The sequence below is a fragment of the Podarcis raffonei genome, chromosome 2 (genome assembly GCF_027172205.1).
Source record: "Podarcis raffonei isolate rPodRaf1 chromosome 2, rPodRaf1.pri, whole genome shotgun sequence".
Classification (NCBI taxonomy): domain Eukaryota; kingdom Metazoa; phylum Chordata; class Lepidosauria; order Squamata; family Lacertidae; genus Podarcis; species Podarcis raffonei.
Genome location: NC_070603.1, coordinates 85578920 through 85597011, shown reverse-complemented (window position 1 = coordinate 85597011; position 18092 = coordinate 85578920). Strand labels below are relative to the sequence as shown.

Below are 18092 nucleotides of genomic sequence, written 5' to 3'. Positions count from 1 at the left end.
GCTTTGAGGCGCCCTTCTGGCCCCGCTAAATCTTCCTTGTGCAGATCCCCAAAATTTTGCTTGTTCCTCTCAAGACATTTCCCCACAGACGCCTTTCTCCCCGCTTGGGGTCTCCCCCTCGCCGCCCAACCCTCGCCCCTCCTGGAAATGCATTTTCCACTAGCATTTCCAGGCAAGGTGTGGGTCGCCTTCATCCAGGCGCAGAAAGTGGGAAGGGGCGTAGGGGCCCGGCCGGGGAAACACAAAGGCCGGTTCGTCTTGCCGCGCGCAGAGAATGAGGGAAAACTATCTCCGCAATAACTTATTTGCACCCTCTCCCCTGCGTCAAGCTCCATCTCCAAGACAGGACGGGGGCGGGGCAAGGAGCAAGGCGGAGGCTTTGCTCTGGAGGACACCCTATTTCCCCCCTCCCTTTCCTCCAATTTCCTTCCTCTCTAGGAATCCGCCTCTTTCGCTTCTTTTAACCCTCTGTGAGCCGGAAGCGGCGAACTCTCGCTGCCACTTATTTCCCAGCAAGCGGGCGGGTGCTTTCGCAGGGATACCGGAAGCGGAGGCAACGCGGGGCGGAAGAGGAGTGAGAAGCCTGCAGGGGGCGTGGGCTGGGGGTGGTAGTGTTTGAGTGAGTAGATTAGGGCAAGGGAAAGCAAACCGCAGGAGCGTGGCCGGTAAGCGAATTTAGGGCTGTATTTATTTGTGTGTGTTTGTATATGTGCCTTAACTTCGGATTTTCCCAGGGATCAGGGGAATCCGAATTGACTGTTTAAAAAAAAGCCAAAACAGAAAACCATGAGGTTGGATGCTGCATCAGGGAAACGTCACGTGGAGGACACCCACAAAACTGAGGCTCCGGCAGTCTCCAGCGCACAGTCAATGCACACGAAATCCCCGGGTGGATAAGCCCCATGGGAGTCCCTTTCTGCACCGCAAGGGCGGGAGGGGGGAGGAGACATGAATCGTTGTAACGAGTGAAAGAAAAACCAGCCCCCTTTTTTACCTGAATGGTGAGGGTGAAGGGTGGCGGGAGAGAAAGTAGCAAGGGTCTCTCCCCGCCTCCCGAGCCCTGACAGTGCACCTGAGGACAGCACTTCCCAATCTGGTGCCCAGCATTCCCCCCCCCCCATTCCAGCCATAATAATAATGATGATAATAATAACAATTTATTATTTATACCCCACCCATCTGGCTAGGTTTCCCCAGCTAGCATTTTTGACTGAAGTTTCATTTTATAGATTTAATTGATTCTTTTTTATTGTATCTTTGTAAACCGCATAGAGACTATTGTAGTTAAGCGGTGTGCAAGTTGTTTAATTTAAATAAATAAGAAACTTAGGAAGCCACCTTAGACTGACACTGTGTACACACTCTTGTTTCCTTCTGCTCCAGTGCACCCACACCACTGGTGTTTGAAGACGTATGTACATGTGACATCATCCACACAATCTTTATCCTGCAGTTTCTTGGAAAATAATTTCCAGCTTCCACCCGGTTTTAAAGTGTAAACCGCAATTGTTTTGCGGTTAAGGTGAGGTGTGTACGTTGCAGACCGCTGTTGCACAGGTGCGGATGACAGCGCATGCACAGATGACAGCCTCATGAATAGGAGTTGTGGGGCTGCTTTATGAAAAAGACAATGGTGCATTGGGTGAAGACATCCCTGCCCCCTCTCTGCTGTGTACAACACCATGCAAATGTGACTTGAAGTGCAGCAGGGGGAAAGGAACTTGCTGCATTTTAGCTACTAATGTGTACACAGCCTAGATCAGACCATAAGTCCATCTAGCTCAGTATTATCTATTCAGACTGCCAGCAACTCTCCACAGTTTCTGACAGGTGACATTCCCAGCCCTACCTGGAGATGCCAGAGACTGAACCTGAGGATAAAAAGATGCTCCGCCACTGAACTATGGCCCTTCCTCTAACTCCAAATGGTTTGTGCTGCAGTCCCCGTCATTCTTGGCCATGCATTCTTGGGCTGTTGGGAAAGGCCAGTCTAGGTCTATGTTGTGTGCATAGTAATGTGGCATTTCATTTTAGAATATGGAGAGAATGTAAGGTAATTTGTACAGCTGGGTGTCATTGGGGAACTGCTATGTATTCAGGATGCAGAGTGAAGCAGAACTTCCTACTCATTCCCACAGCTCACCCCCCACTTTTTAAAATTATTGTTTGTTTTACAGTTCCCTGCGATTGGAACAGTCCCAACCTGGCCTGTGTTGTCACAGGGGTGGTGTTGCAAGCAGGACCGCCTTGAAAGAGAAAAGAACTGCTTTCAAGACATCCATGGCCGGTGCAGCTGCTACTCCCCCTGTCCCGAAGCCCAGCACCTCTCATCGACTGAATATAAATGTTGGTGTCCTGGGCCACATCGACAGTGGCAAGACTGCTCTCGCGCGGGCCCTTAGCACTGTTGGTTCCACTGCCGCCTTTGACCGAGCCCCACAGAGCCGAGCTCGGGGAATCACCCTGGACTTGGGCTTCTCCTGCCTCTGTACAGAGTTGCCTCCACACCTGGGAACCGAGCCTGGCGAGCTCCAACTGACCCTGGTGGATTGCCCAGGACATGCCTCCCTTATTCGCACCATTATTGGAGGTAAGAGGCAGACAGAGGCAAAACTGCCAGGGGTGGGTGGGTTGCCTGCCTGTGCTCTGCAAAGACTGTATACTCATTTACTGATTGTGGTAGAGGACTGGTTCAACCTCCTTGTCCCCCTCAGCTCAAAGCTCCCTGTCATTCTACCACTTACAGAGACAGAGTGAGCAAGCAAGCAAGCAGAGGCAATCATTTGCATTTCTTCTTTCTGGTTGCTTGGCAGGACCTGCAATAGCAAACCTTCCTCGCCAAGTGGTTGGAGGAAGTTGCTGTGCCGTTGTTTTTGCAGGAGCCGTTTTGCCCTCGTGATGTTATGGTGGAGAGGGTTGAATGTGTGGCTTGCTTGCATGCCTGTGCAAGGAAGGTAAATTGGGTATGGGTGGGAGGACTAGGCTTTTCTCCCCAATGTGCTCCTGTTAGTGCAAAAAGTTGCCCTCCACCACACACTTGGTAGTCAAATTGGCATGTGAGGTTCTTACTACGTGTAAAAGTGAAGCACATTTCTCTCTTTTTCAAAAATAGAGCATAGATGAGGGCTGGCTGTGGATGATAAGAACAAAAAGCAATTGCAATTAAAATAATTTTAAACTTAATGTTTAATGTACTTGTATAGTTCCTTTCCTTGTACAAAATAGTGTTTTGTGACTGACAGCAAAGGAAATTGTGCCTGACAGCTCTCCAGTTACTATTGTGAGTGTGTGTTTTTCCAATTCATTCCGTTTGGCAGGTTTTAAGATGCACAGTTTAGGGTAGCATGAAAAATGTCCTGAAAGTGAATTTGGCTGCATTTCCCACATTCGTTATTTGCAAGGTGCCCTGCTAAAGGCAGAGGGAAGAAATAAAGATAAATTGTTCTCGGATTGTGGCCTTGATCCAGCAATTTTCATTCATTCATTCATTCTGCATAAAGTGATTAGTAAAGGTAAGATATTGTTCTGCCTAGTAATTAATATTGTCTAGAGAAGCACTCCTCAGTGTTTCGCCTTTGAAGAGTTGTATTTGTTGTTGTGTCTGGCCTTCTTCATGGTGGCACCCTGGTTTTGGACCTCCATGCTCCTTGATACTCATCTGGCTCCTCTGTTGTAGCACTTTGTAGCACTTTCGTTGCCAGCTAAAAACACGGATGATTCAGTCAAGTGTTCAGCCCTTTTCTGAAATTTACTCATCTGTGAGGGGTGATGTATGATGTGGTTTTATGTATTGATCTTTAGGGGTTTTTCTGCTACCCAATCTGCTATTCCGGCAAGAGGGCAGGGTGCAAATAAATGTGGCACCTCAGTAAAATGTGGCACCTCAGTAAAATGATTACTTTGATCACAGACACAGGTGGAGCAACCAGAGATTTAAAAAATTATATTTCCATGCATATACAGGTTCTGGATGTTTGTTTGTTTGTTTCATTTATTAGTGGCTTGCCGTGAAAAATCCTGAAGCAATTTAACAATAAAAATATCAACAATAAAAGTTTATTTAAAATACAGACTTGGATAAAAATCTTCACTTATAAGGCTTGTTGGAAAAGGAAAGTCTTCAATTGGTTCTGGAAAGATAATAGAGATGGCACCTGTTTAAAAATTATATTTCCATTTCAGTCCTGGTTCTGAATGACACGATCTGTTTTGCAATCTGTATACCAAAGCTGATCAGTGTTGTGAAACATTTTTGATAGGCACTTCATCAAATGCAGATTGCTGTTACTTCATTGGTGGAAAAAGGCCTGCTTAAATGCAGATGCCCGTAATCTGATGTGCCTTATAGAGAAATAGCTTGTTTGGTTTTCAACGGGATGTCAAGATTGTTTATTTTGCATATAGAACTAAAGGTTCTTGGTTTTAAAAGGTTTTTGTGTATAGGTGTTCAATCACATTCTCACACAAGTTGGTTGAATTGTATGAATGCTTCTCAGGGTGGCAGTTTCTTTGCTTGAAGTTTTAAACTAAAATTATATCCGATAAAATAACGTTGTGTCAAGATAGTTTTGCTAAATGAATTTTGTATAGCAGGATCAATCCTATTATGCTGGGCAATATCTGACCTTGTAGGTACTTTGCAAGAGAACACACTAAAACTTAAGGATAAAACTTTTATGTTTTAATAAATGCAGAATATTTGAACAGTAACAAAACAGAAGAGGAATGGAAGATGGAAGTCATATTTCATTCTCTGTGCTTACATTTTTCTTAGAGACTTTGCCCTTGAAAACAAAGCATATCATGTTTTAAATCAAAATAATTTTTTACCTACATGCTAGGAATAGAGAATGCTACAGATCGTTCCACCCCTGACATTTCTAAAAGGTTGGGCGGTAAGATTAAGTTGGTAGTCAAGGTTGGATTTAAATGGTGCGTTTGGACTCCAGTTTCCTCCTCACTGCATGTCTATCAAAGTTTTTTGTTTGTTTTTAAGATACACTTTAAATGGCCAGTGCTAAAGTGTATTCCAAGACCAGGCATGACTGTCAAGGTGTTCTAGCCAGTCCCATTTTCATAATTATTCTGTACATTCTTGCAAAATGTCTGCGCCTCTCCAATTAGGTGCTGAGCAGTTTCTGCTAGAGTTCAGTGATAGGGGAAGCCTGCTGAGAGGTTATACAAGTTAATCTTTCAGAGGAAATCCAATCCCCATATTTTATTTTAAGGCCACTCTGCGTAGCAAAGTAGTTTAACAAGTAGCAGATTTTTTACTTGCTGATAGTTAATTTCATGCCCTACAAAGGGTCAGTGCACTAATACAGGAGAACATGATTACTTCACCTTACCCTTTCTTCCCTCCTGCCCCCCACACACAGAGCACTGCCTGCGGAACTGTTTGTTTTAGGTTAAACTGTTTTTAAGATGCCCGTTGTTTTTGCTGACTTTGTATTAGCCGAGAGAGCTTCTGCAAGAGCAGATCAAGAATATATATTGCCTTTTGTTCTTCATGGAAGTACGAAAGCCGGAATAGACTTGCAGTGTTTTAATTTGAAAGCTCCTGCTTGATCCAGATTGTCTAAACCTGTGGGAGGAACGGAGACGAACTTGTAGTTTTGTAATTCCTTACACTTGTCTGAACCTTTGACCTTTTTACTTTTGACCGGAGCTTCATTGTCACCATTTGTCCCTGCAGCTCGTTTCAAAGACGGCTGCCTACAAGTGTCTGTTTCCACTTTGCTGCTGTGTTCTTTTAAGGAAGGGTATTAATTCATACCTGATACATTGAAGGGCCAAGACTTTTGAACTCTTGCAAGGGCTGGTGGGGAGTGGCGGGGAGGAGGAGAAGCTGAATACAGCAAAAGTGGATTTTGCTGATGCAAATAACTACTGTTAAAATCATGGAAGATCAAGAAAATTGTGGAGTTATTACTACTGCCTCAGTTTTTCCCCTCTTATTTATATTATTTGTGAGATTACCATAGTAGGCTTCCTGGTTTTATCTAAATACTTGCGTTCAGCCTATCGAACTGTCCTCCCTAATCAAATCATTATTGGCCTACATATCCAGTCATTTATAATTAGGGTGTTAGAAATGATGGAATCGTCCCTCTCACTCATACAGAGAAGGGCAACAGCTGATCTCGTTCTTCTTTTGTAGTTAGCATCATGATGAAAATGGCCCATCTTAGGCTCCTTTTTTGCATTTTCAGCATAAATTCCTACAGGCTACTGGAACTGTAAAATATGTCTCATGGAGAAGGACCATAGCTCAGTGATGGAGCATCTGCCTTGCAGCCTTGCATGCAAAAGGATCAGAGCTGGGAAGAGCTACTACCTGAAACCCTTGAGAACAACAGCCAATCAGAATAGACAGTACTATGCTAGATAGATCAATGGTCTAAATCAGCAGAAGGCAGCATATCTATTGTCATCTGTGGAAAACGTCTGTGTCAAGAAATGGGCTAGCGAAATACAGCGGTACCTCAGGTTACATACGCTTCAGGTTTCATACGCTTCAGGTTACAGACTCGGCTAACCCAGAAATATTACCTTGGGTTAAGAACTTTGCTTCAGGATGAGAACAGAAATCGTGCTCCAGCGGCATGGCAGCAGCGGGAGGCCCCATTAGCTAAAGTGGTGCTTCCGGTTAAGAACAGTTTCAGGTTAAGAACAGACCTCCAGAACGAATTAAGTTCTTAACCCGAGGTACCACTGTATTACCTTTGAAAACAAAATGGAAAAAAATCATTTTAAAAAGGTCTGAAATTCTGCTAATGTGCCAGTTGACATTTTCAAGGCGTTTATTTGAAACAAGCTCAGTGTGCTTCTGATTGGAGGCAGATCTATGTAGAGAACTGTTGGAAAAAAGAGAAACAAACATATGCATTCCTCTGTAGGACCAAACTAGTTGTTAGGCAGCAAACACAGGACTTAAAAATGGAGTCACTGTTTATTTCCTGAAAAACAGTGTAGAAGGAGTGTGACTTTTCAGGTGAGTGATAGCATGTGTCCTTAACTCCCTGTGCCTTCTGCTTTTGCCTTCCATGTACCCCTTTCCCAAATTGACTTGTTCTCAATTCACTCTTTGTCATCTAAAATTGAGGAGACTGCAGAGGGAATGTGGCAAGGAAGTGGTCAAGCACCCTACTTTGCCAATTTTCTCTGTGGAAATCATAACCCACTCCAGCTCATGTTTTCTGCCAGTCGCTTAGTTCAGTCCTTTTTGCAATGAAACACCTCTTCAAGAGTGCAGTCCTAAATGCATTTACAGGGGGGTAAGCCCCAGTGAATGAACAGCAGTGAAACCTGTTTCTGAGTAATCACACATAGGCTTGCTCTGCTCTGTTGCAATCTTGTGCAGACACACTTTTGAGTAAGCAGGCTGTAAAATGCTTTCCCCATTTATCAACACTTTGGTTGGGCCAGAGTTTCTGTTTTGCGTTTTGTCTGTTTTTAACTTGTAATACATATTCCTTGCTGCCTAAAACAAAAATGGATGAATATATAGAAATCTACTGTTGGCATTACTCATTTACCTTTAAAAAGCATACAAAATCCCTCTGCTCAATATGCTAGTGCACAAGAGGGCAGTGTTTGCTTGCAAAGTAGGATCTTTAGGATAGATGTGTAGGGTAACAGGTCACTGAATTAGAATTGGGAGAAAATAAAATGAAGGGCTGCATAGCTTGAAGTTCAAACTCTAATTCCGGTTCTCCTTTTCAGTGACCCCCACCTCCCTTACTTGATTTAAAACAAAAAGTGGAGGACACTCTGTCTGATGAATTTCCTCCTTAAAGTATGCTGTTAACCTTGTCTGGAGTCCAGGCACCTCTCTTTTCATGGGATAAAGAATCATGTCTTATGCTTCGTTATGTAAATACTAGGTAGTGTGACTACTAAGTCACTTCTAAGTCTACTAAGTCACACTCAGAGAAGACTAATTGAAATCAGTCAACCTAAGGTAGTAATTACTAACTTAATTCCATTGATTTGAATGTGTCCGTTCTGAATATGACATAGTAGTTGGATACTACCCATCACTGTTGTGGTGCAAAAATATTTGTTAGTTAGGAAAATAAATCGGCTGCTCTTCTTTCACTTGCAGATAAGGGGTCAATATGTTTAATATATGTTTATCTGAGGGTTTAATATATGTAATATCTGATTTGTGAAATTAGTGTGTTGCAGCATTAGTACTGTTGCATGCATTGATGTGTTAGGGAACATCCCCTTATAGTCATAGCAGAAATAAACAAAAGAGAGATAATTAAACACCATAACTCCCAATTGTCTTCTGACTCTCCGCATCCCCTCATATTGCGTTTTTGGTTCTAAGGCCTTCAAGTAAGCTAGCAGTGGCAGAATTTAGGAGTGGCATGATGACTGTAGTGTAAAATATCCTTGGACTTCTTACATGTTAAAACCATGAGGGGGGAAGGGAGAAAACTGGAAGATATATAAATTCACAAGTAGTAATGGCCCCACTCTATTCAGTTTAAGAAGGATATTGATGCACTGAGACCCATCCAGAGGAGGACAACAAAAAGGATGAGGGGTTAGGAGATAAAATCCTTTGAGGAAATATTGAAGGAATTCTGTATGTTTAGCCTGGAAAAGAGATGATTGGGAGGTGACATGATAGCCATCTTCAAATACATAGACAGCTTTGAGGATCTTCCTTACAATCAAGTGGTATATCAGTTTTATGAAATGAATAAAATAAATATGTGAAGGACTGTCATATGAATCAAATTTGTTTTCTCTTGCTGCTCCAGGGCGTAAGACTCAATATAGTGGTACCTCAGGTTAAGAACTTAATTCGTTCCGGAGGTCCGTTCTTTACCTGAAACTGTTCTTAACCTGAGGTACCACTTTAGCTAATGGGGCTTTCCGCTGCCGCCACGCCGCCACCACCACGCGATTTCTGTTCTCATCCTGAAGCAAAGTTCTTAACCCGAAGTACTATTTCTGGATTAGCGGAGTCTGTAACCTGAAGCATCTGTAACCTGAAGCGTCTGTAACCCAAGGTACCACTGTAGTAGTAGTAGTAGTAGTAGTAGTAGTAGTAGTAATAATAATAATAATAATAATAAATAATAATAATAATAAATAATAATAATAACAACCAGTTTCAAAATACAAGAAAGGGCTTTAAAATATTTATTTATTTTCACTACCTGCGTGAAATATCTCTGGTTGGAAAATAATAATAAGATAATAATAATAGAATATAAAATCTTAGCTACAACAAAAAAGAGCACACTGAACACCCCCCTGTTTAAAAACTGAGAGACCCATACTACATAAGTCGTAACAATGGTCTGGTTAAGCAGAAATTTCTCCCCGGCGCTGAAAAGACCATACTGTGCTGTTGGACACATATCTAGAGCATGGCCTCTGAAGCAGATCTTAATACAGTGGTACCTCGAGTTACAAGCGCCTCAGGTTACAAACTCTTCAGGTTACAAACTCCACTAACCTGGAAGAGTTACCTCGAGTTGAGAACTTTGCCTCAGGATGAGAATGGAAATTGTGTGCCAGTGGCGCAGCGGCAGCAAGAGGCCCCATTAGCGAAAGCACACCTCTAGTTAAGAACAGTTTCAGGTTAAGAATGGACCTCCGGAACAAATTAAGTTCGTAACTAGAGGTACCACTGTATTTGTGTAGGTAAATATGGAAAAGGCCAAACTATGGGAAGAACTTCCTGATGGTATGGGGTTGTTGTTTTTTTAAATAGGAGAATGGACTGCCTTGGAAGTTGTTGGACTCTCCTTCAGTAGACATTTCTAAGCAACAGCTGGATGCCCTCTGAGGGAAGCTGTGGCAGCAAATTTCCTGCACCAGCAGGGAGACAGATTATATGACCTTTGAGATCTTTTCCAACTCTATGATTCTGCATTTGTTGGTGAAGACATATTGTCTGCCTGACTACAGTGTCTTAAAATGGCTGTTCCAGAAGGCCCCCTCGTTAGATTCATTAAGTTAGTTTGTGCCAAGTGCAAAGCATATCAGATTGCACTAAGATGTTGCTTATATACTCCAATAGCTTTTAAAGTACAAACTGAGTATGTGTTTAATATAGTATACCTCCAGAATTTTGTCTAATATAGTAGTAATTATTGTTATTCTACCCCCCCCCCCATTACAGATAATTCCAACAGGATCTAGGGATATACTTTTCTTAAACTGAGTTTTCTAGGCAGAGATCCAGCTTTTTGGCCTGTTCTTATGTAGATGGCATTCCATAATCTGGATTATTTGTTGCTCCTTTTTTTACATTTATTCCAGATTGCCTACATTCTTGTTTCCAAGAGACCTCCATTTTGAGACAGCCATGAGCAAGTCAGGGAGAGGAATCAAACCTTCTCAGTGATAATTTTCAGTTGGCTTCTTGCATGTATAGTGTACCTTGGGTTGTATCCTATAATGGAGAAAATTGAGTGAGATTCCTGCAATGAAAAACAAGAACAGCCCAGAGGATAGATATGATGGGAAATATATTGTATATTCTGTGAGAAAATGTTTTCTGTGCTGTCTGTAAATTTCAGGCTAAATAGCCATTCTGAAGTGCCGCTTTTCTAAACAGTTTGCTTCCGTAAGCATTACAGGCAGAGTAAATACCAATAATTCCCGTTCCCCGTGTTCTTATCTGCACTTCTACCAAAATGTTCTTGCGCAGCCTATCTAATCTTTTCAAGTGAACATCAAATGATTAGTGTCGGGTCCCAATTTGAATTATGATTTCTGTTTCAAGCCCAAGCTGATTAGTTCTGTGTTAGATTGTGATTATCAGCATTACCAGTATCTGGCGTGGCTGCAGCCCACCATAAGCTTATTTGTGTGTTTGTGTGCAAGTGTAATACAAACAGGCACATGCCTATGACTATTAGAAGAGTTTGGTTAGAAACTACTGTTCGGAGGTATTTTACTATTACTGTAATATGAATTTTTGCAGATGGTGACTGATGTGAACTACAGGCTTTCAATCTTAGTAGGATTAGCACATCTCTTCAGCTTGCTTTCTGAAACACTCCCCCTCCCTGCACATTGATAGTTTATTGGGTGCAAGCCTTTAATTTGGTCTTCTTCTTGGGGAAGCTGGAAAACGGAATCTCCTAAAGGATAATCTTATCTGTGATGCCCCAAAGAAGAAGTTTTTATTCCTGCATCTGCTTTCAGGTTATTCTTTTCTCTGGCTTTAATGAGACCTCCTTTGATCTCTGGTCCCCTAATCTAGAGTAAGAAATAGGCAATATTATTGAACCACCTTTTGGTGATGAAAGCACATGCAGGCTTTGGTGTTGCTTCATGCTTTTTCATTCCAAGCTTTAATACGTTCGCTTGGAAGTAAGCTTCATGAAGAACTGTTCCGTGGTAGCGTGGTTAGCATCGTACTGCTTGTCAGGCAGAAATGAAAAGCAGATGCCATTGGTTTATTTTGCTTTGCTTACAGATGGCAACCAAATAGGCAGTGCTGTTTTTCTAGAAAAAGAGGTGCTGGAACTCCCTCCTTCTCTTAGAATGGCAATGGTGCCCACCTGAGAGTTGCTGGAACTTCAGCAAATTCCGGCTGGAAAAAAAATCCCTGCTCATAGGCTTTGTAAAGCTTTCTATTCTAGGCTTGTAAAAGTTCCTTCTTTGGTTGCATGAATACAGAAAGAATCTTCTTTTGTAAGAAGGAAAGAAGAAGAAGGCAGCCCAGCAGGTGACAGGGTTGGAAGCTTTTGTAAACTACAAAACAATCCTTCCACACCCTGCTTTCAGTTAACCTGTGACATGTTGATGACTTACATGAACCTGTGCAGACAGATGGATTTTTTTTACTGTTGTGGACTTTATTGGAAGGTTGTTTTGGTATCTTCTACATGAACATATGTGAAGACTTAAGTTGTGCCTGCACATGAGCTTTGGGAAGCATGTGCATGAAAGAGCCTATTTTTTGTCGCTGTCGCTGTTTTTGTTCTTTAAGTATACTTTCGCTAAACAGAGTCCATCCCTTATTCCTGTGGTGGTGCTGGGCAAGAAAGTCTTCAGAAGTAAGCAACGACTGCTTTGGAACAAAAGAAAGAAATTGTGCTGTGTGTCGCCCCCCCTCCCATGTATGTCATTTACAAGTGGGAGCACTACAGATTCCTTATATTTGACAGCTGTTTTCTAAAGACAAAGCACAGTCTCTAGCTGACCGATGTTGTCATTGGGTCTTCCCCACCCCCATCCTCAGAGCAATTTTATCTCCATTGAGAGACCCCTAAACCCATTGGCAGGTCCATGGCCTGTGATTAAATCTCATGCTTGGGCGAAATTCTAATGAGGGTAATTGTTTCCTCTTTTCAAGTCTGTGGTCCCCTCATCAAAGACCAATACGGAAATTATGCATTTCTGTTGTAAAGCGGGAGGTCACAATTACCTGAACCTGTGGTTGACTTTGGAGGATTCTGAGTGGTGTTCGGGCAGCGGTTATCCACTCTGACATTCTAGTATGTGAAATGATTTAAAGCGTGGCTTTTAAACAGGCAAATAACTACCGCTGGTATGCCTCAATCTGCTATGGCATTTGCTTGCTGCTGTTGTAGCATCTTGACTACTATTGGAGAAGGGCCATGATGACTATGCATTGTTTGGTTTCAGTATAACCAATTGTGGAATAGTGAACAAGGGTTTACATCACAGAATTGGGTTTCTGGAGGAGTTTGTACCTACATGTTGGTCTATGAATTATTACAGCAAAAGTGGAGCAAAAGTGTGGAATAATACTGTGAATGAATGTTGAGCTTCTGTTGCATTTGGGTCCCTCATATACAACGACTTCCATAGTACTAGTGGTTTGATAGTATTATATTTTGCAGAAGCGCACAACCTCCAAAAGTATACTTTTTATTCTTGTGGCACTGGATATAGAGAGGAAATGTATGGATGAAACAACATAGTATGCTTTTCCAGAACCCAAAATTGATTTATATGGTGTGTCCAAGCCAGCAGTTTTAGTGCGTTTTGTTTCAATATGTGGCATTTCTCTCTGTGTTTCCGCCAGATTTGCAGGGGGGTGGGGCATACAGGAAGTTAAAATTTCAATAAAGCAAATACATTAATGCAAGTATTAAACCATTACAATCTATAAAAGAAACACAACATAGCATAACAGAAATGCAGAGAAGGTTTAGGAACTTGGGAACATAATAAGGCCTTTGCAGGTCATTGATTGGATGCCATTGTCCAATAGTACTCTTTCCCCTGGGCCCAGGCCTCGGGTAACGGGGGCACCTGAAGAAGGAACGTGGTCGAACATTTTAGTTCATGAGCAGGTAAATGTGAAGGCAAGTGGTTCTTAGGGATCCCAGTCCCAAGCTCTGAAGGGCTTTAAAGGTTGAAATTAGTACTTTGAAATGAGCCTTCAATAAACTGGAGCCAGCAGAGTTAATGAAGCATAGATATAATGTGGTCATAGCATCCAGTTACAGCTATCTTTCTTTCCACCATTAATGTTTGCACACCTTAGTTGGTAGAGCATAAGCCTCTTAATCTCAGGGCCGTAGGCTTGAGCCCCACCTTGGACAAAAGATTCCTGTATTGCAGGGAGTTGGACGAGATGACTGTTCCATCTCTACAGTTCTGTGATTCCATGATTTTACTTACTTCAAATACTTTCTCCTTATCAGTTCACAGACTTGGATTTCTTACTTTTTAAAAACTTGAATTAGCATAGATTCACTGCTTACAAAACAAAATCAAAAGCTCTAATAATGGAAGATGCGGTATCTCCGTAGTGATGAATACAGTATTATGTGGGGAAGAAAACAAACTGGAGCATGAAGATTGCTGTGGAAATTAACTGCTTATGGCATAGAGTGTCCGTCTCCTCAGTTGCAGTCAGGTTATGAAAGAAACCCTTCTAGTTGGATACTACTTAAGAAGCAGTGATAACACTCTAAAGTCATGTGTCCTACTGAAGTATCATAGGAGGAGTAACCGACTTGGATTCCTGCATTCTCTTTCCCCTTGTCCTTCCTGAAAAGCCTCTCCAGAAGTTGGGGAATTATTCTGAGCTGCAATGGGAAGGAGGAATCACCCAAAGTTGGGTGGAGACAGCATGTGCAAGCAGAGCTTTCCTCATGCAAAGTGCTTCCCCCCAATTTTGGATGCTTCCCCTCTCGCCCGCATTGCTCTGTGTCCTCTGATCTTCTGGAGAGGCATGTCATTGGTGGTGGGGAGCACAGAGGGTTTATTCTTTGCAAATATAAGACATTTTAAACATCTGGGGGAGGGGGTTCCTATGGGTCAAAATCTAACCATGCATGCCCACTGGAAAAGAAGGCATTGTGCACTTAGCTCCACTTTAATCTCAGGGCTGTGGGTTTGAGCCCCCACCTTGGGCTCCCCACTTTTAGCTCCACTTGGGACCATGGCTATAATAAAGTGTCTACAGCAATTCTCTGGGTTGATGCAGTACTTAAGGGAAATGCAGACTGTGGTCTTTTTTTAGTTGCAATATCTGCCAAGAGCAGCATGTAGTCAGTCAAAGCAGCATACAATTAAAGTAGCAATAGAAAGGTTGTATGTACTGTACAGCTTCTGGAAAACTTGGGTATGGGGTTAAAAACCAGATATTTGAAAGCGGTGATGTGAATATCGTAAAAACAATTTTTCAGAAATAACTTCTCTCCAGTTTCATGCAGACAAAGGTGGTTTCCTATGCAACAACTGATATGAAGAAGTTTGCATGTGCAGTCCTTTGGTGAGGATTGCACATAAAAGTAAAATAAAAATAAAAAAAGTAAAAAAAGTAAAAAAAGTAAAAAAACCCACCCACCCACCAGAGTTTTAATTGCCTCTGGACTTTAATATCCTTGACCACCCATGCTGCGCTATTTTGTTATACTAATTAGCTCTGCCCTGTTAAGGCAATGGGAGATGTTAGAGCTCTTGGCTTTCACAGGAGGTGCATTCCAATTTTCACGAAAAGGTTTTGAATGATACTTTTATCTTGTCATGCATGCTGTGTCTGCCAATTTGATCTTATGAGAGGACTAGGTGCAATCCAGAAACTTCTCACTTGGCAGAATGTCCATGAAAGGCATTGGGATTGTTCCATATTAAACAGTTTGTTGATTGCGGCTTTAGATCTTTATTAATTGAATTCCAAACGATGAGTTTGAATTGAAATTTCCCTTCAGGAAGGGAAAGAGAGTACATTGGTAGCGGTAACACAATGAAATAATCCATATTTTGAGTGCCATTCTTGGTATTTCGAAACATACTTTCCATTTGAAATCATGTCACTTTGATGGCTCTAGATGTTTCTTGCTTCTATTTATATTACAAAATAAACAACCCACATTTAATTGTGTCAAAATTGCTGGTTAAATAGGTTCTTCCTCTTGAATTTGTTATTCCCTTCCATAATATTTCAGTTCCTTTTCTTCTAAGTATATGGGTTGTACAAGATCACCAGATGTTGCTGCTGAATCATAGATTTGTAGCGTTGGAAAGGGACCACAAGGGTCATCTAGTCCAACCTCCTGCAATGCAGGAATCTTTTGCCCTGCTTTCACTTGTGTAGGGCAACTCCACATGTGCCCTATGATATAAATAATCAGCTGTGCTGCCATGGCTGAATCTGCATAGGATTGGTAGTTGATCACGGCTAAGATTTGTACACTTACATGCCCCAAACTGAATAACTTTACATATAGACTGGAAGGTTCTGCAAGATTAAGTGAAATATGCTTCATAATGGACTCATTTAAATGGTCTAAATGTAATATACAAGCTATGCTGCTAAGTTAGAAGCCTTACAAGAATAATTACAAAGCACTTAAGGCATTCTTAGTTTTAAAAAGGGTTATGAATTTTTCTTTGTAGGATGCCTTGTGGAAGGGAGTGAGGAGAGGGGGTGTTAATGGTTTGTGTTTTTTTTTGTATTCTTGTTTTTATCATGTGTTTTGTGTTTTAGACTGTATTTTTATTTTGTGAACTGCCTTGAGATCTACAGATTAAGAGTGGTATAAAAATTTAATTATTATTAATAATTATTATTATAATTTGCTGTACAGTGTGTCTGTAAGTTGCTCAGCCTTTCCTCATTCAATCCAGATCAGATAATGATTTAATTACAACTATGCTACTGTAGAGATTTGGCATTTTTATCCTATTTTTCTTGTATATGCAATTTTCAGTGCATTTTCTTAACTCTACAAATATGTTATAGGAGGCTTAGAGAAGCAAACAGGCTTTTTGATGAGGAGAACAAATGGCAGGCATCTATTCAACATGATTGCAAGAACACTGCAAGTGCAAGTTTGCGTAGGATTTCCTGAATGCTTTTGTAATGCTGTCATAGTAGTTAAGCAATAAGAAAATATAGCAATTAATTGTTCTTAGTTCTTGGTTCATAAGTTTATTGTTCTGGCCAAAGGCCATGACAAACTTGTAGCAATAATAATAATAAAAATTGTACAGAACATCCATCCATAATACAAGCCAACATCCATGATGTAAGAGAGAGAAGATGTCAGAGACACCAACAAGCTTAAATCTAGCTTGATTTCAGATTAAACATCCATATCACCAAAACAGCTTACAGTGATTTTATCTAACTCATTTTGTAACTACTATTATAACTACTGAAGTACTTGAACTTGATGCTGATATGGAACAAAAAAGGTGCAATACAATACAAGGACTGGTAAACAACTTTCTCTGATGTAATATTTGACTATAATAAAAATTAGCACAATTCCTAATCCATTTTGGGAACTGTAATCTTACCCTTCTTTGATGGAGTCCCAGGGGGTTCTATAGCTTCAGCAGGGTTGTTGCATCATGTGCCTTCAGCCCATGCCCTGGCCCTATAGGCTTGAACTAGGGGTCTTCTTCAAGTATTTGGCCGAAGTGATATTTTTAATATGATTTTTTCTAAAGACATTTTAGCAGGTTGTTTCTTGCCTGCCCACCACACACAAGGGTGTGGTATCCCTCTTTGGCATAATAGGGAGTGAAGCACACAGATAGAAAATAAGCTAAGTCTGTAATTGACAACCCACCTGAATTCTTGCAAAAAAGTGGAAGTTGTGTAGCGAAACCAGCCTTTCAGTATAAGGCATTTCAGGGGATCTTGAAGTATAAATGTATGATATATTGTACAGTGGTACCTCGAGTTACAAATGCTTCGGATTACAACACTTCGGGTTACAAACTCCGCTAACCTGGAAGTAGTACCTTGGGTTGCGAACTTTGTCCCAGGATGAGAATGGAAATTGAGCAGTGGCGGCTTGGCAGCAGTGAGAGGCCCCATTTGCGAAAGTACGCCTCAGGTTAAGAACAGTTTTGGGTTAAGAATGGACCTCCGGAACAAATTAAGTTTGTAACCCGAGGTACCACTGTATGTTGCTTAAGTGATATCCTGCTAAGTATGCCCTATAGATTTGGGTGCATATCTGAATGTCCGTTGCCTGACACAGAATTTTGGAACCTTTGTTTGAACCAGCAGGGCAGTTTTGTTGTGACTCTCAGGAGGCAATGGCCTTAGTTCTCAGTAAGTTTTATTTTATTTTGATAGAGGGGAAGGAAATATATATATTCTTGTTATAGTTTTTGGATGTGAACGAGTAAAATCTGTTTGAGTTGTTCCTCATAAAGAGCCTCATATATACCGGTACCCATTATAGAACAGAACAAAGTGTTCAATGAATGGGAAATATGAGACACTGGTTAAGGGAGAATGTGATTAAAGGAGTAATGTTTGCAAAACTAATTTAAGTAAATTTTAGGGGTCAAGCAGAGCATAGCAGTGTATAAAAAGTAACTGATGTCAGTTCAGCTGAAATACCACATAAGGCTTTGCCATAGAGCGGTTTGCAGTAACCAGCTTGATGAAATCTTGAAAGTTGGTAGTAGAGTAAAGCACATTGATGTCAAATGCCAGTTTGCCCTGCAGCAGGAAAAATAATTAACAGATTAATTTTCCAAAAATAAATGTATTCATGGGCACACTTTTTTCCTCCTCCATATGGAAATGAGACTGCATGCTTCTTGAGAGTCTCTCAGCTGTTACATCTTTTGCCCTCTGTGCTTTTATGTACCAAAAACTTGAG

At 41.3% G+C, this 18092-nt stretch overlaps 1 protein-coding gene across 4 annotated transcripts in view; it reads left to right on the top strand.

Annotated features, from left to right (window-relative positions):
- Positions 1–560: 560 nt before the first annotated feature.
- The window catches only part of EEFSEC (eukaryotic elongation factor, selenocysteine-tRNA specific), a 158764-nt gene continuing 141232 nt past the window's right edge, over positions 561–18092 (top strand). For 3 of the 4 annotated variants that reach the window (XM_053377972.1, XM_053377977.1, XM_053377976.1), the window contains exons 1-2: positions 561–665; positions 2178–2590. In XM_053377972.1, the coding sequence (XP_053233947.1) occupies positions 2281–2590 (310 nt within the window). In that variant the 5' untranslated portion in view covers positions 561–665; positions 2178–2280. Of the gene's footprint in view, positions 666–1383; positions 1558–2177; positions 2591–18092 lie in introns of all 4 variants that reach the window. The other variant, XM_053377973.1, reaches the window with a different exon arrangement.